At 34.2% G+C, this 25,177-nt stretch overlaps 1 protein-coding gene across 8 annotated transcripts in view; it reads right to left on the reverse strand.

Annotated features, from left to right (window-relative positions):
- Positions 1–25,177, reverse strand: part of ATP8A (ATPase phospholipid transporting 8A1) — a 44,919-nt gene that overhangs the window by 15,733 nt on the left and 4,009 nt on the right. For 4 of the 8 annotated variants that reach the window (XM_018505497.1, XM_018505500.1, XM_018505502.1 and 1 more), the window contains exon 2: positions 9,409–9,763. In XM_018505497.1, the coding sequence (XP_018360999.1) occupies positions 9,409–9,763 (355 nt within the window). Of the gene's footprint in view, positions 1–1,165; positions 1,964–6,724; positions 6,746–9,408; positions 9,764–14,130; positions 14,451–22,050; positions 22,129–25,177 lie in introns of those variants that run through there. The other 4 variants (XM_018505499.1, XM_018505498.1, XM_018505504.1 and 1 more) reach the window with 4 other exon arrangements.

The following is a 25,177-nucleotide window of genomic DNA, read 5'->3' on the forward strand; positions in this document are numbered from 1 at the left end:
TCTCAATTGTCAAGTCGTGACAACATTTGCTTGATATGAAAGCTTTGCAACCCGAATGTACGAAATAATAGTTCCCAAACACGTAATTTGCACGAACATACAACGTCGAGTTCTTAGAATTAGATTTAGACGCTTTATCGCGACGAATTCATTGTACAAAAATTGACACGTATGTGGGACTGCGTGTATCATAGGCTGCGTGAGATATTGCTGTGGTAGTATAAAAAGACATGTCGATGTGCCGCGCGCGGTGCGACATCTAGCGATTTCGTCGGAGTTCGAGCTTTGCTTTAGGATTCAGTTTTTCTTATAAAATCTTTTTTTTTAATGTTTCTAAAATTTTTTGTCACTGAGTTATCGCGGATTAAATAAAAGAAGCATTTATACTTTGATTGCTCATAACTCTATCAAAAATCATCAAATCGTACTGCAATTAAAAAAACAGATTCTTAAAATTAAAAATATTGAATGTCAATTCTTTTTAAACATGTAGACACGAGACAAATGAAGTATCGTAACAAACTTTAGTTCCAACAAATGTATTAACAGTCAGATACATTCTTCGGGATAAAAGTAAGAGATAAGAGATAAATCTTTATAAAAAATTCTTAGCTCGCGAGCATATTATCGGCGCCACTATTATTGACTTGCATTACGAGATAACAGGAACATTAAAGAACGAGAAAGGTCAGGAAATTGTCTTAATCCTTTTATATATCCTGTACATTGTAATGTACATACAATAAATTTGAAGACATCATCCATTGAAATTATTTAGTTCTATCGACATCATCTGAGATCTGAACATAATTTATATATTGAAAAGAATTAATTTAAGAATTTATATATAATTTATTAATTTAAAAATTAGTTTCAAAGAAATTAACTTTTTAGTATGAATTACTTATTGAAGTGCCCTTAAATTGAATTAAACAAATTTTGTTATCATAGTTCCATTAAAATCAGGTTTGAAAGAATAAACAAAAAACTTCCTTGATAAGCGCTGTCAAAGCTGTTATTAAATCGTTAGAAGTACACCGTGGAAATCACCCGGTCGGCTCCGTCGACTGTATTTTTGTATTGACATTCCCGCGGTCTTTAGTATTTTGAATGAATCCTCGCTATTGAATGAATCCTCGCACGCGCTTGTCCGGGGATGACTTACGGGTTTGGGCGTGCAGGTAAAGATGCACCCGGGATCGGAGTTCGTTGAACCACTGCACCAGCTTCGTGGCGGCGACTTCCATGATCGTCGCTCGTCGTCGTCACGCGTACCGTTTCTTTCGCCGGATCTTTCTACCTCTCTACTCTCTTACTTCCTCGCACGCACGTATCTCACATGTCTACACGCGCGCTACGCCCTTGCCGATTCATGTTCCGTTCTCCGCGTTGCTCTGCGTGGACGAAGTGATAAACGAGTCTCTCTTTCTCTCTTTCACGCGTGCGGCACTTTGATGGGAGCTCGTGCCGCGGCCGGACCGGAGCAGCAGCTGCAAGGTCGCCGCATCGGGGAAACGGCAACGGGGAAGACGACGGGAGCGACGTCAGTTCCGCGACGCGGTTTGGATCGCCTGTAAAAACCCCGATGAATAATCCTCCCCCTTTAATTGCATCGATCGTCGCGCGCGATGTGCCGCGCAACGATGTCGGTGCGCGTTACGTTCGCTTCCATTCGGAGATTCGGGGAGGAGGAAACGGACTGCCGACGCCGACGCCGACGCCGACGCGCCTCCACTGGTCCGCGGTGACTTTTTGAGGTTATGCCGAAGCTGACGTGCTCGAGGAATGATTTCCGTAAATAACGGTCGGCTTATCAAAACGCGTGATTATTCACAGTTAGCCACATTCTTGAAGTACGTTTGGCGAACGTCTGGCGAACGCACTCGCGTTTCCGCGTGAAAAAAAAAAAGACTGCACCAATGGTTCGCACCGATGCATCGCACCGATGCATCGCATCGCGTCATACCAACGACGACGTCGACGACGACGTTATTGTCACGTGTTTACAGCGCTGCGTAGCAGTGCATCTTATACAGGGTGTCCGCGTGTATTTCGTTGGCCTTTCTCGAGTCAATCCGCAATACTTCTGCAGCACAAATGTACGCATTAATAATAATAAGAAAATTATTGTAAAATATAATCTCAAATTATATAACAAAAATATAGATATATTTATATTATATAATAAAATAATGTGATAATGATAATAATGTTAAATAAATAGAAAGTTTTATAATATTGAGATGGAACAAAAGTTCATAGCGTTACGAACTTCAAAATTTAAGCAATTGTAACTTCGTTAAAAATGAACGAAATTTAAATTTTAAAAAAGGGTTTTAAAGCTTAAAATGATTTTAAGAAAGTAGAGATTTTAATCAAATTCTCTACTTTAATAAAATCTCTACTTTAATAAAATCTCTATTTTAATAAAATCTCTCACGAAATTTAAACTTTAAAAAAGGGTTTTAAAGCTCTTAAAATGAGAATTTTCATAAAATCTCTACTTTCTAAAGATCACTACGCTTTTTGAGTTCTTATGAGTTTAGTAATTTTTCCTTATAAAAAATGGGAAATTTTCTTCTTTGTGGACCTGTCACGTACCCAAAAACAAAAGCGAAGATTTTTGGCTTTCTATTGTAAAAGCTTACAGTTTCCCCTATAAAATCGTTTTTTTTTAATGTTCCTAAGATTTTTTTATTATTGAGTTATCGCGTTGTTAAATAAAAGAAACATTTTGATTTTAATAACTCCGTTAAAAATTATCGTGCTGCAATTTAAAAAATAGATTTTTAAAGCTAAAATTTGCTCTATCGAATAATATAATTGCCAATTTTTTTAAAAGAACACATAGACATGATACAACCCTAATAGCACACTTTATTCAAAGGACGTTCTGACGAATATTTTTAGGATAGAGATATTTTCTGAATGTTCTTTGGAACGTCCCTTGGAGATCTGTGTTATTGGGGAAATAAAGCAACAAACTTTTGTTTCAATTCAACACGTTTATAATAAATGCTTGTTCGTCAAAAAAAAGTTTAATCTGTGGATTGCTCGAAGAAATCAGCTTGACGTCGAAAGATAAACGCGACAGAAACGGGACACCCTGTATACATACGTTCAAGTTCGACATGTTCGACTGCCAAGAGTACCAAGAATTTACGATACGTGTTCCATGCGTCTGATGAAAAATCAACGAACGTACGAGAGATGAATGAGGATCTCCAGAACGTCGCGGCGTCCTCGGCGTCGCGGAAACGGTGCAACGTGACGCGATGGATTTAATTAACGTCGGATTATCGATTTCCCGTCCGGTCGTAAAAAAAAACTCGGCGACACACTACGCTACGCCGAATATGTTGTCCGGGAGATAACGATTGCGTAACGCGGTAACGCGATGGTGGGCGGTCGCGTAATCCCGGGCGTTATTACATCCCGTCCTCCGTTCGCATGCAAAACGTTTGCGCTCGTTTATCGGACGATCGTAGCGCTAAACTGACGCGATTAGCATTTCCGTCGCGTACATTTCGCCTCCTGGCTTCGCAGATACGCGCATGTTTATGACACATTGCCGTAAAATATGAAAACTGGATCTATGAGAAATAAAATAAAAATCTTCAATGAACTACATTGGCTGCGTTCAGCAGAGGAAGCAGTTTTACAATTGTTGTAAAATTCTTTAAAGGCTTTAATATTGTTCCATTTTTAGATAAACTTGTAATAATTTATCTAATGGATAAACTAAAGAGTAAGAGCATGACAGAGAAAGTAAGAAAGTGAGCTGAGGTTTATCGAAAGGTGGAACAACGCAGCTTAATATGATTTATTTATACATTTAGATCCAGTGAAGAATTAAGGACAAGACCAATCGTATTAAAGAAGTTTATAACGGTTATAAAGCTGCTTTCTCTGTTGAACACAGCCAAGAATTAATTTGAAGTATAGATGTATGAAGAGAGCAAGGAAGTCTTGCTCTTAAATTTTGATAAAGAAAAACAATTAGATTATAAACATCGGTTTTACGACGAAAAGTTAACTCGTTGGCTAATGCATATTTCAAGAAAGTTCACTGAAGATCCTCAAAGACTTTAATAGTCATTAATCGACAAGATTTGAATAAAAAGTAAATATTCAACAAGGGCGAGAGAGTGAGAGTAAAAGAATTATGGTCATGCATAAATAATGTTTAACTTCTTTTTATATCATTTGCAAGACGATCGAACGTTTTGATTCAATTCGAGCCATATCATCAGCATTTCATTAATATGATGAATCCACAAAAGATAAATACTAGAATTGTTCTGTGGACTCATCGTTCACATTAATGAAATGTTTGAATTTCAGATATATCTGAATATTAAATAAAAAATAAATATTCAGCAAGGACGAGTGAGAGTAAAAGAACTGCGCGGTAATTCGTATGCTATAATTTAACCATCATAAATTGTACTCTCTCTTAACTTCTTATATTATTTACAAAACAATCGGATGTTTCGGCTCAATTTAAGCCATCATCAGCGATATATCGATAAGAGAGAGTACAATTTATGATGGTTAAATTATAGCATACGGATTACCGCGCAGTTCTTTTACTCTCACTCGTCCTTGCTGAATATTTATTTTTTATTTAATATAAGTGTTTTAATAAATTTTGTGTCAAAAAAAATTTTGCCCCCTTCCTAATTGAAATCCTATATTAATTCTTTTTCATTATAATACATCTCTTTTCTTTTAAAGCAAATTTAAAATGTGCTGAAATGCAGGTCATATATACGTTGATCGGTTTGAGCAAGATCATGGAATTATTCGATCCATCATCAGAATTAATGCAATGTATGTCCCGTTTGATCGATCGTAGCAATTAAAATGTTAGTAAAAAAATTAGGATAATAAATTGCACTTTGTGACATCATCATAAAATACTAAAACTGGATCTGCAATAAATAAAAAAAAATTTTAACGCACAAACTACATTTTCCTTAAGAATTAATTTCAAGCACATAAATCTCTTATTTTTAATATATCTCGTCTCTTTTAATGCAGAATCAAAATATATCAAAAATGCAGACCATTTATTGGTCGGTTTGGGTTAGAAATCGCGGAATTATAAGAAAGGAAATGCCAATGTGAGCCAACATCAGTTCTTCGTGTGTAATCCAATATATGTATTAAATATATGGTACAGACGTTTCGACCCTATAGTACTGGGTCCTCTTCAGTGTATAATATAAAATCAATCCATAAAGTCAATTAATAATGAAAAGATAAGTAAAACGCTAAAAAAACCGTTTGTATCACATACTTTAATACATATATTGGATTACACACAAAGAACTGGTGTCGGCTCACATTGGCATTTCCTTTCTACATCAACGTATTTATAGTTCAATTTATTTGGAGAGCCTTATTTTTGTATTTCTAATTTATTTTATTGTCCATTATAAGAATTGCCTTGTTTGATCGGAACTCGATCACGATAATTCGAATATTAGAAGATTATAGCGAAAAAAAATCAGATAATGATATTGCTTGTAATCATTACATGAAGAAGACGATACCGAAACACGCAATTCAGGTCTTTCATATTGTATTAAAAAGAGGCATAAGAGAAGATTAATGCTTAAAATTATTTTTTAAGAAAAAATATAGTTTGCTACAGTTGTTTTTTTATTCACTACACTGGAAAAAAGAGTCTAATGCATTAATTAAAATTCTAGTTGAAAATGAACAAATCAGAATTTTCTCGCTGAATTTATTATAATTCTAGTTGAGATGATTCTAATTGAATTGAAAATTTTAATTGTTTTGGTCAAAATCTTCTGATTCGCTAATTTTCAATCAAAGATTTTTTTTCACGAGAATAGATCAAGTTTATGGCCATAATCTTTTATCCTATGAAACTGAAAGGAGATTATATCATCGGCAGTGAATGCGGTGGAATCAGAATTATTTATAAAACGAACATCTCTTTCAATTCCGTGAAGTTTAACGCTACGAAATAAATGCTATATTAGCGAGATTTTTAAACTGATGACATTTAACTTATTTATAATTCGTCCTCACGTTATTGTATAATCGATACGAAATACTCTCACAAATTAGCTTCGCGTAGCTCAGTAAATAAAATATCGAATCGATCCTTCGTTCTATGCAATCTTTGTTTTGTAAGACAGTCAGAAGCGCATACACTGAGAAAAATACTTAATATAATATGGCCTAATTAATACAAAATTAAATGAAATATGTTGAGAAAAGCTACGAGCCAAAAATAATATATTTAATATAGACTAACGAAAGGTAATAAAAAGTAGAGCTATATGAAAGTTACAACAAACGACGTTTTGACTCCGATCGAGTCATTCTCAATGTTAAACATATAATACTAATAATTATAAACTGAGAAAAATGTTTGGTTGAAAAAGGACAAAAACCGGAAGATTCTGATTAACTAAATCAACGTTCCGATTGAGATAACCTGAATCCTGATTAATTTAATCAGAATCTTCTGGTTTTTGTCCATTTTCAACCAAACATTTTTTTTCAGTGTACAGGAATTTTTCAGACACAAATTCCCAAAGTCTCTCTACGTTTACTCCAATTCAGATAAAAAGATCGCGATGCCAAAATCCTGGACGAATCGGCACGCCTCGTTCGACGATTGAACGAGCCTTCCGCAAAGGAAAAAAGTTAGCGTATCTGGTCGCCCGCAATCGATCCTTCGCACCTTTTCTCCGTCCAGAAATAATAAAATGGATACGTCCTACGCACGCACTTGCCTCACGCACACAATTTTCCGAAACGACACAATGCGACGCAACGGCAAGAAAACGGATGCGATCCGATATGTGATCCGCTCTCGCCCGAATCAGGGTAACGATTGCTTGAAACAAGTGCGTCTACATCATTAGACGCGCGTCAGAAGGAGCCTCCTCCCTCGCCACACCCCTGTTGGCGCAACAACGACGAAGACGACACGTCGGCGACACATCGGTGCTTACATGCACGTGTGTTGTTAACGCGCACACGCGTCGCCCCGGCATCGATCCCGTCGTCGGGAAATCCGCGTCGCGCGATATCCAGGACGCACCGCGACGCCCATGGGATTCGCACGACTGCAACCGCGAAATGTCCCGCAGCACTTGGCACACGTTCAATGTCAAGATGCCGGGTTCAGCAGATGCTGCTTGATTGATTGTGGCACCTTTCCCGCGAGTGCAACGCAATGCGATCCCGAGACTGTTATGTACACCCCGAGTTTCACCGAATAGATTTCCGTTAAACTATAGAAAGCCAAGAGCTAAACTCCCTCTGTTCTGATTGGAGGAAAAGAAGAAGCACTCCCATTCTTGCTGAATGGATTTCCGTTAAACTCTGAAGCCAAGAGCCAAACTCCCTCTACTCTGATTGGAGGGAAAGAAGCACTCCAAGTCTCGCCGAATGCGGACTTCCATTCAACTGGGAAGCCAAGAGCCAAACTCCCTCTACTCCGACCTTGTAGTCGACGGTACCAAAAAAAAAAGCGAAATACTTCCCAATCGTAAATGGTGCAGAATCAGAATCCAAAATCCGCAATAATATACGAAAAAAGAGGATGGGTCTCCTTGAAGTTTGGACTTGAAGCGGTTCGATAATTTTTGTAATGCTTTTTATTGTTTTTGCACAAGGCTCACGCTTGTTGCCGATGCAGCACTGGTTCCGAGGGGTAGCCCAGACGAATGCGTCAATCACATTCACGTGCTACACCGTGAAAACGCATGCGCCCATCGTCGGCAACAAGTTGGTGTCAGCACCGACCGTACCCCGGAACGCAACGGCTGCTCCACGGAGGAAGCGTGGAGAAGCGTGCGGTGGCGTGACAATTATACATATAAACGGCATCGATAGGCCAAGGACAAAGCGGCGATGCCATCAGTGGGATGGTTTCCTCCTCTTACAACCACTTGAAAGGGCCACATTCGGCGAATACCACTACTATCACGAGTTCCACCAATGAAGCTTCGTTTTGCATTGAAGAATATAATCTTTAGTGCATAGATAAAATTAAAGGTTTCCAGGTAGAAACCTGGAATCGATTTTATGAAGGAATTCTTGTAAATTATGAAATCCCGAGTTATCAGGAAAATTGATAGCCGCCGAACTAAGGACTTTAGCAACTAAATGTTATTCGTCGTTCAATATAAGGCTTTTGCTCGTTCACCACTGTTACCTTAGATTGTGATGTCAGAAGCGAGAAAATGCATGATAAAAATTCTGGCAAAATATATTAATATGAAAATAAAATGGATTACAGTGTTTCAATAAAATAACACCGCAATCGATAAAACCAACTTGTAAAGTACACTGAAAACTCCTTTTATTTTGTTAAGTACTAAATAATCATATGTATTTACGGAAATAAATGGTTATGCATACTTTAGTTTCATATATCTGGAAATGAATTATGCATAACCAGAAATAAAATAAGCTGTGGAAAACTATTAAATTAATAATATAGCATAATAATATAACAGAAATAAAATAAGTAATTATAAGGTTCCGTATGTATAAAACAATATGACAATCAAAAAGGGCATAGTACCAATATTTAAACAAACAAATTTAATTAAATTTATTAATTAAATTTAATTAAATTAGAATCATAAAGTTAACAAACGTTTCGACTCCGATCGGGTCATTTTCAATGTTACAAAGGTAAATCATAAACACAAGTACAACTATATAATGTTAAATAAATGAAAAGATCATAACTATAACAATTCGTTAAATTGCCAGCAAATTCTTGTCTTTACTATATAAAAAATTATTCTTAATTTTTAATTAGTTACAACATCTTAAATAAAAATGAATATGATTAAATAATAACATTTCATAAAATCGCAAGCGTAATCTTGTCGTTGAAATAAAAAGCGTAAGTTGTCCATTTGATATTTTAATCTAAGTTGCGAATGAAATCGTATCTGAGAAAGAATAATTCAAAACTTGAAACCTAAGATTATACATAAAGAATATTGTCTATAATGTGTAACACAAAGTCATTTACCTTGTGACACAGTAATGTGTCAATGAAATATCAAAAAAATCCAATAATGCGTCAGCGAAATGTAAAAAATCCAAAAAGTATGTGTAATTTAATTTCTCTCTCTAAAAAATAAAAAAAATAATTTTTAATACATTTTATAAATTTATTCTGTTGATTGCAAATATTGTTTTATTGAAAAATATTTCTATTCAAATATAATTTGCCAGAATTGTTATTGTACTTTTGTTGCTTCTGATGTCATGACCTGAGATAGTAGTGGTGAGTAAACAGAAGCTCTAAAGCGAAGTTCGTTTCAACAATAATTTGATTTATTATCTACGTAAGACGTATTAATTCTAAGTAATTAATTGACAAATTAATTTACTCACCATCGGAATCCGGCGATCCGGTCTCCTGCAGCTCGATGTGCTCCCGCGTTCTCCGTCTGCTACTGCCACGTGTAACGGGATCCAGACGAAGGCCGATATTGTCGACATTATCGATGTTTCCGAGATCGATGGGGCTGCCGATGATGAAGGGCCCGGTGGGTTCCTGCTGTGCACCGTCGTTCGCCCGGTTAGTCGCAGGTGATGCGTTGTCGTTGTTGTTACTGCTGCCGTTGTACAGGGATGTGTCGTCCATATGCGGTATGGAAGAGAGATCCGGCGGGGTGAACGGTCGCAACGGCTCAGGACTGGGAACCCGGGGGTTCCCCCTGGCTGGTTGCATTGACTGTGCCGGCGCCTGCAATGAAATCGACGACATGATCGATTTACTCGTGACCTTTCACCTCGCCAACGCGAGAGAATACATAATGTATAGCTATAGTCAATGCGATAACTGATTCGTATACTGATTTCGATACGTTGCGAAAAAGATAAGACGTAAAAACATAAGATGTAAATTAAGAAAGAAGGCAAGACCGTATAGGTCATAAGTTCCAAGAAATATGATTTATTATAATGAATGGCAAAAGTTCTGGAACGGCTATATCTCAAAAAATATTGATTTATCTACAAAATATTTGAAACAAAAGTAATAGGGTTTTAAAAAAGTTATCAGATGATGATATTAATTTGACCTTGGAATGACCTGAGGAAATGCTTTCAAGGTCAACATAAAAATCTTAAACGGAACTACTCTCCATTTTTCATAGCATATCTTTATAGCTAACGTTGAGACGTTATCAGAACACTGGTTACAAACCTTTTCTTCATAAGAATTTTCCAAGTTATGGCATTTGAAAGTTACAGTACCACCGGCATTAGCATTAAATTTCTTGGAACGACCCATACGGTCTTGCCTTTTTTTTTTAATTTACATTTTATGCTGTCAACTTTTACTTGTATCAAAGATTTTCACTAATTTGTTGTACAAACTGAGGTGATCCCTAGAACGTTTTTGGACCGTCTTATGTTCAGAATTTGAGTCGTATTATTTGGTCATTATCAAAATTTAGATTACAGTTATGCCGATTTAGGGTCAAAATTGTCCCATTTTACGGTATAGTAGTATTTTATTAATCGAACATTTGACTGAAATTATTCTACCAAAACTCTCTCTCTCTCTCTCTCTCTCTCTCTCTCTCTCTCTCTCTCTTCATCTAACTATATAATTTAGATCTGATTATTATCAGAATGTTTTCAATGTAGCAGAGAAGAAATGACGCGAATGGTAAGAAAAGAACTGACATGGAATTCATACACTGAGAAAAAAATATAGTCAATTTTAATAAATATTTAGTTTAATACTGCCAACTAAACATTTACTTACAGTAAATAAATATTGTTTAGTAAAAAAAATGATTGTTAAATCAAATTAACATGTCTTGTATCAAATAAATATATCTTTATATTTAATAAATATTTAGTTGGCAATATTCAACTAAATATTGATTAAAATTGACAATATTTTTTTTCAGTGTGTCAAAGATTTTGTGATTTCCTTTAGTAATTTCCTTTGATTTCTTAACCGATTAATCATCGATATTAATACATATATATTTATTCTAATATCCTTCGCATACTTCTCGAGGTATTTGCAAACCCGTTGCAATGCAATCCGAGGCTTAGATCACGCCTGATTAAAGACACAACGAGGGCTTTAATATATAATGATAGACGCAGATCGCGTATCGTGCGTATAATAAACCTATAACACAGGCGACACGTATTTAAAATATCTGATGACCCTGAATGGAATTGTACCAATCTCTCACGGCGTTATACGTCACGGTTCATTCACTCGCGATTGTTTCATCTTATGCGTCATATACGACGTCATGTACGTCGTCGTATTTCCTTCCTAGAAACGAAGTTCCGCCTTGACATTCTTAACAAAGTAAAACTGATTGAGCCTTGGTGACCTGATTTATTCGTTTCCCTGAATTAACCGGGCTGGGGATTGGCGAGGCTGGGAGCGAAATTGTTGAGTCACACAGTTGACAAAAAGTCTATAAATATTCTATAGAAATCAGAATTGTTAGAGTTATTCATGTCAAAAACTTCGACAACTATGATAGAACATTTTCGAGCGAACGTTAACTATTCTTGTTGAAGCATCTTCTGTTTTTGAATAACGAACTTTTCAGATGACGATTTTCTCATTTTCGACGTATCTTCTTCGTTTGACAGAACGGATTCGGAATAAAAAATGAAATAAAATTAGAAAGCTGTCTTTTATATAACACTGTTCACTGTTCACTATTTATATACCATATGTTCACATGAATTAAAAAAAACTCAAAAATATTACAAAATTTTATAAGATTATAAAAAAATATTAGAAAAATATTATATAAAGAGTCTAAAAATATTCAATTGCAAAATAAAAATCGAATTTGAATCAACATCATTGTTTAACACGCTATTTGTTTTTATTTAAAATGTGGCGATAGGTTGAGTATATATAGATTTGTCATAGAAATATACTTGGTACGAATGGCATGACACCGATGACTCATACTCAACGTAAACTCGACGACATTGCGCATTCATTGGCCGTATGATGCAGATAATTTATATGAGGGTATACGAATATTATATTTAATTTCTGTAGTACTGCAACTGTAAGCAACGAAACGCAATGAAGATATCTCTGATAATGAATGAGTAATAAGTGTTTATATAATTAATTCTTCGGTATCATGCTGTACGTTTTGTCATGCATATAATATACTGAATATTAAGAAATATTACACAAAAGTAAACTATATAACTTTTTTTCAATCAAAACACTAAACAGTAAGGCACAAGAAAACTATACACGGAAAGAACGATTTTACTAAAGTATCTAAAAAATTGGCTAGACATACATCTAACAATAATTTTATTGAATTAAAATAGTCATATAGGATACTTAATTGATTGATTGAATATTAAAATATTTTGTAGCATTGCTCATCGTGCTCAAGTTTTCTACATAAGTATTTTAATATTTTCAGTGTTTCTAGTTAAATTTTTAAATATTTCAGCAAAATCGTTCTTTCCATGCAAGTTCCTTTATTAATAAAGTTATGGCACGTAAAATAAAAAAAACAATCGAATATGCTATTGTACCCACAGTGGCAACAAAGGATTAAAAATGACCTGTTAACGATTCCGTATCCTTTAAATTCTTTGGAGTGAAATCTCACTTTAAAGAGTGAAAATTGAAAAAGAAGAGCTCAATTTTCAATCTTTAAAAGTGATATTTTACTCTTCAAAGTGACAATTTATTCTAAAAATTTTAGAGAGTAAGAAAAGTGATATATTGTCTCCAAAAGCATAAATTTGTTTTTCGAATAAGGTGTTTAGGTCAAATGAATGATCGCGAACAAACACAAACAATCCATTTTGCTATTATTTATATAATGATACCATTCTCATTGAAGCAAATTGTTCTTCCACGCTCATTTGATTTAAATCCGAATTAATTACACATGTGCGTTTCGAATATAATTTTGATTTCGTAACAATGATGAAGAAATCTACGGATATGGAATAGGTGAATGTTACGTAAGGTTCATTACGGTGCAGCAAAGGTATGCCTTGTATGCGTTTTTACGCGCGTTGGAATTGAAAAATGACACCGGAGGTCATGTGTTGCGTGTGCCACGCACGTGCGTTTCTTCCTTCCAACTATGAATTGTTCATTGCATTAAATATGCGGCATATCAAATGAATGCTGAGGGCAGACAAATATGCGCAAAGAATAAAAATGAAAAAGGACGAAAAAAAAAGTTTGCAAAGGCTACCTTCAGCAGAAAAAACTGATCAGTGCGCGCTCAGTGATTCTTTAATATGATTGGTTTTTGCCTTTAGTTCTTTGCTGATCCAAATGTAAGAATCGATCGTATTAAAGTACATAAAGTAAAAGAAACAGTCAGATATATCATTGTACCCACAGTGGCACCAAAAGAGATGAAAAAATGATCTGTTAACGATTCCGTACTCTTTAAATTCTTTGGAGTGAAATATCTCATTTTAAAGAGTAAAAATTGAGCCAGTCTTGAAAAAGAGGGAAGTCCGAAGAATCACTGAGCGCTGACTGATCCATTTTCTCTGTAAGTAAATAGCCAGAGATAAAGATAATATTCTCTGTAAGTCAGCCACTCACTTGACGGAACCGCGATAATTTATTTGACACGCGTGAAAAGCACACTATGATAACGAGGGTGTTACCTAAACTCCTCTTGAATAACTGAGTGACATAAACAAATGTACAGTGTCAGTGAAACGCTCGGGCAAATATGTGTTTTTCGGTGAATTTCGAGCTCGTTTAATATACTCCTTAAATTCTTCAAAATAAAATTTCACTCCAAAGAGTAAAAATTGAGCCAGTTTTGAAAAGGAGTGGCTCAATTTTCAATATTTAAGAGTGATGTTTTACTTTTCAAAGTGAGTTTCACTCTAAAAATGTTAGAGAATATAAACAAGTGTGTTTCGCCGCACGCGTTTTCAAGGTTCGTGTAAGTGCGCCTTGCGTTTATCACTTTATGTTGGCTGCACCTTGCGAATTACGTAAATTCTTAACAGATCCACGTGTGAGCGATTACCTGTTAGCAAGTACAATGAATCACTCGCTACTACGAGACAGATTATAGATTATTCTAATCACACGATGATACTCACTACTATTAAACGTGTCAACCGAGGCCTATTTTTGAGCCTCGTTTTGAGCTTCGATCGATTCCACGTCTCGTCGTACTTATTATTGCCCCGCCTTATCGTTGATCAACGACTCGGCCAATAATTCATCGCCTGGGAAATTTGCCAGAATGAAGCAAGCCGCGCAATGTCTGTCTTATTAAATCGCACACCTTGGCAGCAACACGTGCGAATATATTAAGATGTGTATACAAATGTAGGACTTTTAGTTAATTATCACTCGAATCACTTCGTTATCATATATTGTGAAAGTGATAGATAAAGAAGATATGAAAAATAGATTTCCGACAACTCTCGCGATCAACCGCTTTATCTTTTATCTTGTAGAAGCTCGTGAATATGGAAGATTTTTATTCGAATAAACGTATCGGTACAATGTACGCGAATCAATGAAGATTGTCGTCTCCAATAGTAAAAACACGAAAGTAGTCAGACTTTCTACATCAGCAGAAAGAAAAAAAAATCTTATAAAAGCTCTTTCTTTATTCTTTTGAAAAAGCATTATATAAAGCTGTTGCCGAAAACTTTGTAAACATCGGTATTTATCACTTAAAGCACTTTTCCTACGTGTCGTAAAATCAATGATACTTTCTAAATTCTTTTGGAGTTTTAAAGAACAATAGTTGAAGGAAGAAAAATGTTGTGTGCACTCTTCTTTGGACTTCAGTTTTATCTGCAGTAGGAATGCAACTCTTGGAAAGAACTCAACTATAATCTATTAAAGTCCATTAAAGTCTATTAAAGTTCATTTAAATCCAAGTATCAGTAACTGCAGCGCATAATTGTGATAAATATTCAATAAAAAAATATTTTTTTGCGGAGAATTATCAAGTAGCTAAATAAGAGACACGCGCTTCTATTACAATTTGAAAAAAAGGCACATTTGTTATCACTTAGTTAAAAAACAAGCCACTGTGTCGGCATGCACTTGTCGACGCTGCGAGTAAAACTGCACTGACAAACCAACACATCAAAGTTTATCGCGAATTTCTGAGTATATAAAAGAGTTGTCATTATATTTAAATTAATAATTACGTTGTAAACGACGAACGTTTATCATGGAAATAATATAGGGGTAATAACAGTAGCTAGGAGCAGTTTTTTCCCCGAGGAACGTCTAGAAGTCACTGTAGAAATCGAACGTGATACGCGAGACACGGCCAATAGGAGTGAGCGAAACGATCGATAAGGCAAGACACGAAGTTTCGACCTGATAAGATCAAGATTTCTATAGCGCTTGCCCGGCCGTCCGTTCGTGTGGTTTTATCAAGACTGTCACGACGATTCCCGCAGTCGTCTTCGACAAGGCAAGCCTTCGATTAGGAAGGTCATCCTTCACTGATCGCATCTTGTGGCAACTAGGTGGAGAGAGAAGAAGAAAAAATCATCCCTTATAATGTATAATTTTCAAAAAAAGAATAAAATTAATTACTCTGCTTCGTGTCACAAAAAAGATATCGTTCCTTTGCATCGAAAGTAACACAATTCAAAAAATTAAATTTTTTATAGAAGGGGGAAAACTATTTTTTAAACTAATAGAAAATTATTGTTTGATCAAATAATATCGGTAAAGAGAACATACTCTTAGAAACAAACGTCATTTTTATCATTTTTGTTTCACAACTTTTGAATTATGGCGATTTTAATATCTTACAAAATTATGATAAATCCGGAATAATTCATCAAAAGTGATATAACTCGAAATATTTTCAGTTTATATCTATTTATAATCAAATAACTAAATTTAAAATACAATAATTTCTTCCTCACACTTCGATCGCCAAAACTATCCATTCTAAATATTCTTTATAGAAGACTTTCCTTTTTATTTGCACATAATTCAAAGTGTGTTACTCTTGACAGGTATTATAATCTCTCTGACCTTAGAGTGTCACAAGTTACGGACAGACTGTAAATTATTAGTTTACTCTTGATGATTGATAGATAATTTTTACCTAGCTCATAATAATAACTAAAAAGTTAACATTTTTTATTAATTGTCACTATTGAAATAAAAAAAAACCAATATATCATCTTCAAACACAAGAGTTAAAATAATAAATTTTCTATTTCTACTCGTGTACTTTAATTGCTACTTAAGTAAAGTTTTCAATTTTTTATTATCGCCTAAAAAAAAGTTTAATTTTGAAATTTAATTCTCTGCTTGTATCATTCAGTTTTTCAAAGGAAAGAATATATGTTTTTATTTGCTTAAAGGAAGAAGTGCGAAAAATTCTAAAATATTCTGTAGACCAAAACAGAACGTTCAACATTTATACGATGTCAATAATGAATTTCAAAGAAGATTAATTTCCAAGTCATCGATTTCCGGAGTCAGACCACGGAGTTCTTAATTATTTCTATTACATGATTGAACGCGACTTTAGTAACACCCGTCTGATAGAAGCATCGATCGCGATGTGAGCCTTCAATGTGATAAGCTTATAATTTCATTGATTGCCAAATCGTACAATTTTATTAATCTTTTATATCCTTCCTATTCATAAATCTTTAATAAATTAAACAAACACTGAAGATATTATCTCGTAAATAAATCTTACACACTATTGCTTCATGCATATCACTAATATAGCCTCACTAATTTATTATCTCGTTAAATCTCAAGTAATCATTCTTGCAAATTGCATAATTCTAAAATCAAAAATTATTATTTACGTCTATTTATTCTTGTCGCGCGCTTCGTTATTCACAATTTTTTAACACATAAAACAAACGCTCAAGCTATTATTATACATCTCGTAAATAAACTTCTTACGTACCATCTTTATGTATATCACACCTAAATATAGTCTCGATTTATTATCTCATTAAATCTCAAGTCATCATTCTTTCAAATGACATAATTCTAAAATGGAAAATTATCGTCTACGTCTACTTACAATATTTTCGCCGCGCGCGTGCGCATTATTAAAATATAATATCGTAACAATAGTACAGAGGGAAAATTAGATACACGTGCTGCTTCCCAAGGACCCGCGACAATTCCCAGAGAGACGCGACTTCATCAATAAAGCAAACACGATGCGGCGAGGAAAAGCGCGATGATGGAGTGCAAAATGGTCGATATTATCGACGATGCTTCTCCGCGGCAAGGTCATCATAGATCGCCAGGATCGTCAGCAGTAAAGAGACATTGAATAATTGAATTTTATCGAGTTGATAATGAGATAGCGAAGCGCGGTCCGTGCGTCATTTCGCTCCGTTCTCAGATGTATTATAAAGAAATGCCCTTTCCTGAGGAGCAAGTTATCACTAAAATCATTGCCCTTTCCCTTTCGAAAAGAGTCACGCTCCGCTACGAATGTCGTGATCGGAAATGTCGACTCCCTGGAGTGGTGACTTTTCATATATCGTCTTCGTCGATGCGCAAAACAGCGCGACAGCGTATAGACGAAATTATCTTCATCGCGAGCTATCTGGCAAACGCGATCACAAATTACCACTCCCGCGCTTCCGCTACGACGCTAATAAACGTCGATGTAATTATAGCGTGACACGATAAACGCGACGTAATAATCAGGATGCCACGATTTTTTTTTTCTTTCAACATAATGCAACGATTCAACGAGGGATATCCTCGCATATTATTGAGCGTTCTTGTTTATGCCTTTACGATTTGTCGCACAAATCATACTGAGAAAAAAGCGTTTGGTATACTGAAGGGAAAAAGAGTTATTAATTCTAGTTAAAAATTAACAAATCAGAATTTTCTATTATAATCTGAATCTATTATAATTCTAGTTGAGATAATCGGAATTCTAATTGGTATAATGATCAGAATCTTCTGGTTCATTCATTTTCAACCAGAAATTTTTCTCGGTGTATTTGTAATTAGGATAATTGCGTAATAAAATAATTATGAAGCTTTAAGTGCAATTGTCTATTTAAATAATCATATGTAAACAACGATAAACGTTTCCATTTTAGATTAAGTCATCTTCAGTAAAAAAAACAAATTTAAAAAAATGTTTGTTATAAATATGTCCCGTGTCGTACATTACTTTATGCCACACAAATTACAAATATTATAAATTTCATAAGAATCAATTCATTTTTATGTAGCTTCGTGTATTAGTAAAAATGAACCGCAGCAATCACAATCTATTCCTCTCATGTCGTCATTTGAGAATAAATTTATCATCTATTGATAGTTCAACATTCTCCATTAAAAAAAAATTGAGTTTAACATTTTAATGTCTCACGAAAATCCTAATTTCTATAAATTATGTCAAATTTAGAGATTAAAAAATCAAAGTTGTCAATTTATAAAATTATTAAAAGTTACACTTTAAAGAACCAAAAAAAAATTCCTTAATTTACTAATTATATCAATCAACAATAGGAAAGCTTTTTAGTTTAAATTAAAAATTCCTACTATAATTACTAATATTATAAAAGTAATAACATCAGCTAAAAGTAACAGGATCAGCTCCTAACTATTAATAATTATTTTACTATGCAATTAGTTAAAACTACTAACTGAAAAAATTTATTAAATCTTAATACATATTTCTTTGAATAGTACATTAACTAAACATTTACTTCCAGTAAATAAATATTTACTTAAAATAAAGAAATGATATAGTTAAATTAAATTAATGGTTCTTGTGTCAAATAAACATATGTTTACATTTAATAAACTTTCACTTAGAACTATTAAAAAAAATTTTTTTAATTTTTTTTTTTTTAGTGTATATTTTGTGTGTAATATTTTTTTCCAATCAAATATTTTTTTCACATACAATATGTAGCTCCAACTATTGATAATCTGCATGGAATTCAAATATTCTATTTATAAGCGAATTCTTCTGCTATATAGGATCGAACAAAATCTCTCAAACAGGATGCTGACACGAAGGCGCGGCTGTCAATTTTAACGTGTACGAGCATTGATTACGGGAAGGTGTGTGCCGAGCACGTGTATATGTTTGCGAATGATAATGACGCGAATCCATCGATAGCCAGCACGTAACGCCACACCCTTCCTTAAAATGAGGCCGCACGACCTTTGCCATTATCAGAGGGGCTGGTAGAGCGAAATTAGTCCAGAGTAAAGAGTCACTCCTTCAGGACAAGTATGATCGTTACTCGGATATGGACGATCCCGCCGCGAATTTACAACCACAATCTAGCAGTAATTTTTATTATTACAAAAGAACAATAAAAAAATAAGTGTCATTCTCATTATGGTATCTCTGAATTTCTTTATATGCTCTAACATTTTTATTAACAAAGATACATACGTTTGCTATACGCAATGTAGAAGACGTTTGCTTATTACCGTTATATTCTTTAATATCTGATGTTTCGATTAAAAAAATTTGGTTATAATATGTTTATTTTTTTTGTGATATATTTTCAGGGTTGGGTAAGTTCATGTTTTTTTTAAACTAAATTAAATTAAAGTTAATGGCTTATAAAATTAATAAACTTAAGTTAAAAGTTGAAGAAATAAAGAATTAACTTAATAAGAGTTAAGTTAAGATTGAATTAACTTAAGTTTAAAAAAAAGATAATTTAAAAAAAAATTATTTTTGAGATCTCAGAATTTCCTAATTTTTCTTAAAATAAAATTACTTTAAATAATACGTACAAATATAGATTATTAGGTAAATTTAATTTTATAGTCACATGTAAGTTACTTATATATAATAAGAGTCACACCATATAAGGCGTTTTAAAAAAAATCTTGCGAGAGAGAAGGGTATATGTTTGCGTTATTTCTTTTTCTTTAACCTGTATCTAACTTTCTTTAACTTCTGACTGCTCATGCATGTTTACGACTACATCGACTAGATATTTGTTACAAAAAATATACGTAAAAATTTAGAAAATGAATGGATATGCATACTGTTCTACAACAATTCTTCATCTAAGGCTCACTTCATATTTATATTGCTGAAATATAACGTTTATGATACCTAAAATTAGTGTGATTTAAATATAAGCGGGAATTGATAAAACCTAACGAGTCAATAAAATGCCGTATGGTGCAGCTTTTATTATAGATCTCTCATCATAAAATCATTGAACTTTTTCTAAATTAATTCTCTAATGTTTGATTTTAAAAGAAAAATATATTAGCATTAAGAGAGATAAAAAAATTGTTAATTTAAAAAAAGTTAATAAATTAAAGTTTAAAAGCAACTAAATTAAGTTAAAAATCAATGCATTTAAAATTATTATAACTAAGTTAAAAGTTATTAACTTTTTTTTTTAACTTTTAACGTTTTAACTAGTTACTACCCAACCCTGTATATTTTACAATACCTATAATATGGTTCTCTCGTAAATTCATGAGAAAAGTATAGAGTGACGCCGAAAAGGCATATAATATCTTGCATCACAATAATATATTTGATTTTTTCGATTTATATACATGCATGCAGATAATTATGAAAGAAATCTGGCCGAAGAGAATAAACGCATCCATTGCTTGAGTGAAAGATCAAAAATTCTAGATGCAGATATGAAAATAATATTGTTGAACAATGAAAATAATTATGATGGAAATTAAAAAATTATGAGCAATACTGCAAAAATTTTACAACCAGTTTGAATTTCCAAGAAAACTATTTTCAAGATCCAACAAAAGTTTCAGATCTATATCCAGCAAAATGTGTGATCGTCCGGCAAAATCGATCTTACTTCCGTAATGATTGAAACGATTGAAACGAATCCTCTTTTCACAGCAAAGACAATGACGAAAAGCATGCACAATTCGCTTCTCGGAAGCGGTGCCAGGCGAGGATGGGAAAAGCGAACGAGGGGCACTGAGAGAAAGGATTTCGTTAATTTAGCAAGCCACTAGTACTTTTAACCGGTGATCGGTAAATATGTAACAACAAATTATGTTGTTGTGATTGCTGCTAGTCTGCTATACCAATCAATTATTAGTAACAGAAACAAACTACATAGAATCTAACCTATCTTTTGGATAGACTTTAGCTCGTTTATATAGAATTCGTAGATGATCGTGGAGTCTTAAGGTGTAAGAAACCGATCAAGCACAGTCAAATATAGGGAGAATACTTGACTAGAATTAATCAATTTCTTACGATTTGAGACCCTGCAACCGTCTACGATTTTTATATATATGAGCCTCTTATTTGCTAGCGATACTATTGATTATTTGTTACATTGACGAATTAATTTACAATCGTAACAAATCGACTGCTTTTTAACAAATATTACATTTGCTTTCCCTTGATTTGTTCATATAACAAAATCTTTTCTCTCAGTGGGGTAACCACTTAATATAATCGTGGGACAGAGTCCTCGAAATCATTATAAAATTCAAATGAAATCTCTATGTATAATCCGATAATTACATATGCAACCACGATAAATCATTGTATAATATTAAATAAATTTGTATATTTTACCAAATGATTTGATATGTGGTGAAAAAATTATTTGTAATCAGACGAAGTCATACACAGAAAAAAGACTATTCTTAAATCAACCATAATATATTCATATATATAAGCAAAAATATTATAATCTTGCTTCAAAGATGTCAATCTTGATTTGATTAAATTTGTTTTGATGCAAGTATTACCTTGCACTTAATTCAAGACTTGCTCAATTAAAAATCTTATATCAATACAAATTCAATCAAATCAAGATTGATATCTTTGAAGCAAGATTATAATATTTTTGCTTATATATATGAATATATTATGGTTGATTTAAGAATAGTCTTTTTTTCTGTGTATGATGTCATGTAATCTGTGGGACAATATTTCAGCTAGTGGTTTACCCCCTCGAAAGCGAAGATGAGGTGGGAAGCACAGATTTTGTTTGGGACTCAATTAAAGCGGGTTTATGCACGCGGTGACAAACGACAGCAGAAACACTTACGAAACTTGCGCCGTCGACGATTATGTAAGCCGCCACCGCAGCCGTCGTGCAACACGTCTTTACTACCACCGCGCGTTATTCCCGAGCCGGTCCGCGCGAATCTAAATCCAACGGCTTCGAGGCTCCCGTGACACCAACTTGCAGCACGACGCTCGTCACGGGCGAAATTCGTGCGTGCACGCCGGGCGACTTTTCAACATTCCACGTTAACGTTTCGCCGGGGAGGAGGCTTTTATCGTACATTTGGGTCAAGTATCCGCGACGCCGCGCGCCGGCCGCACCCCGTAAAACCACACAAAGTTCGCACAATCGTCTTCCTGTCTCGTTGGTTTATATCTTTGATCGTTTACATCTCTGCTAATGAAAAGCAATTGTTGACATCACCCAAAGAACACACAAAAAGTCAACGAAACGTTAAAATGACTTTATTTTGATTCTTAAGATCAATAAACAGTCCGACTTTGCAACAAAAAATCATTGTTTTCACTTTCATGACGTCAAAATAGAGTAATTTTGACTTTCTCTTGACATAGTGTGTTCCTTGAGCAGGATACGTCCGGCTCGACGATTAGCAGCTGTGTTATTCTTGGAAGAATGTGCGGAAGAACTGCGTTCTGTGTGATATAAATTGAAGAATGAACGATATCATTTACATGAGATTAAAAGGTCTAGTTCCACCAATGTTGTAAAATTAATTTTAATCTCGATTTAATTTACTGTCTACTTTTTTCTCTAATTCTTAGAATTAGAAGATAAAGAGTAAATTGAACTAAGAGATTAAAGTTAATCTTACATTGATAAAACCGAACGCAAAGCTATTAAATGAACATCGATTGATTATCAGAAGCGGTTAAGTTCTACAGTCAATTTCTGATAAATATTTTTTAAAACTGTCTTTTAATTTATTTTTCGTGAGATATAGCGTCTTTACGTTAATTTATAGGAGCAAAATGCTTTATACTTATATCAAGATTGTATTAATTTCTTCAAAATTTATTTGCGAAACGTATTACGTTAAGTTTCGATGGAAAAACAATGTATTGAGCATTTTCTGATTAACGCAGTCAGAAACTATTCAGTTATTCGATCGTATATGAAAATAATAAGGTAATTATATGTATAATACAATCAAAACGCTCTACGAATTTCACCTACTTATATCTGTTAATTTATTTCGAAATCGCGTGCTCGTGATTCTAGACCTTCACAGACTTTTCGCGAGAAATTGACTTTTTTAGACTCATATTCTCCCGTTTTTTTAACGGCAAGTGTACTTGGTTAAGTTAACTTTAATCCCGCTCTTATCGGGAGCCCTGCAATAAAGCGTACTTCTGAAGTTGGCACTCGCAAAACATTTCAATTGCCAACTTAAACAAATTGGAATTACCCGGGAACACAGGGTTGAACACGTGAGGCAGGTTGCCGAGCGATATACCGCGTCGTGAATAAAACCGGATTTAATTCAGTAAACATTGAATAGTTCATCCGCAGGAAATTGAATTTAAAGCACCGTAAGACAGTGCCGGATGCCACTTGTTACTCGTGACATATGTTCGATCGAGAAAATAATTGAGGATAGTTAATTTTAAACTGCGTTAGTCAGGGAATACTCAACGTTATTCTCCATTGAAAAATGTAATAATCAATAATTAAAATAGACCATTATATAGATAAATGAAATAACTAAAGAAAGTATAATAAAAGTATTTTTAATTAATGATAAAGGTATTTTTATTCAGATTTTTTTATGCTTTGCTTTCCAGGAAGAGTTAATTCGCTCGCGTTTATTTCCCATTGATTGAATACTTCAATTACTTTTTAGTTTTTCTACCTAAATTTGTCACGAGGGAGAAATAATATACAGAGATCACAATCGTGACATCGGCTTAAATTCGTAGAACATATTATATCGGCCGCTCCCATTCTTCACAAAAATAAACCGACAAAATTGGAACGTAGAGAATGAAAAGCTTGGTTGATGTTTGACTCACGCAATGAAAAGAGGTTCCACCCTTGTCGCACGAGATCTGGATATTAAAAATATCCCACAGACAGGGTAACAAAGAGGAAATGCTAATTAATTCAATAGCCTAGCAGTCAGCTAATTGCTACGAGCGTATATATGGGACATTTTAATTAGAATAGAGGGAATTTCTGCTTTCTGAGTCTACTACGTATAGGATTGGATCATATACCTACGCACAATCAAGATAACATGTAATCATTCAGCGAAATCAAGGTATGAAATCGAGACACAGAGCGAGATATATACGATGCTTTCCAGCAAGCAACACAGTGTGACACAGTGATCATATCATTTTTGTTTAACATCGGCAAACAACAAGGATATAACGATTTACAGTGTTGCATTATTGTGTCATCTCTTGTCTCATAAATCAAAGTAGTATATATAAACAACTAGAGACCCTCTAATAAAAGTCTGGATATGAGAAAGCCACTTTTGATTAATCCACTATGTTTTAACAATTCCAGAGAGAGAAAGAGAGAGAGAGAGAGAGAGAGAGAGAGAAATAGATAAAAAAAGATAGGAAAGTTTGAAAAAAAAAATAGAAAATGTATGTTCTTCTTTCGTAGATTTTTGTTGAAACTATACCCTGCATACAAAACTGCACTTCGTGTCCAGACTTTTATTGGAGGGTCTCTAATACAGACAAATTAATTTACCAAATATTTAACGGGCGACGAAATAAAGCAAATAAAAGCGTCGAAAATTCTCAAGCTACTTCCGGTAAGAAACCGGTGACACCGGACGATTTCTGAAAGCATTAATTAAGTTTCTAATCTTACGTGACAGTATTACAAATAACAAGAAAACAAGAAAGATCTCGAGATAGCGGTACTAGGAAGAATGATAGTGTTAATCTCTCTCGTCTAGAACAGATCGATAGAACTTATACGATCATGAACGAAGCACTCGTGACTATCTCGAGATATATGATACCGTCTGATTAATTTTTTGTGGCGCCAATCGGGTATTATCTTGGCTCTGTTGATAAAGAAATAATCCGTACAATCCTTTTCACGGAAATTAATTCCACACATGAGGCAGTATATGGCATAAGTCGCGTTCCGGATTTAACACACGGCGGCTGTTATTTTATCGATC

Source organism: Trachymyrmex cornetzi, unplaced genomic scaffold, assembly GCF_001594075.2.
Source record: "Trachymyrmex cornetzi isolate Tcor2-1 unplaced genomic scaffold, Tcor1.1 scaffold209, whole genome shotgun sequence".
Classification (NCBI taxonomy): domain Eukaryota; kingdom Metazoa; phylum Arthropoda; class Insecta; order Hymenoptera; family Formicidae; genus Trachymyrmex; species Trachymyrmex cornetzi.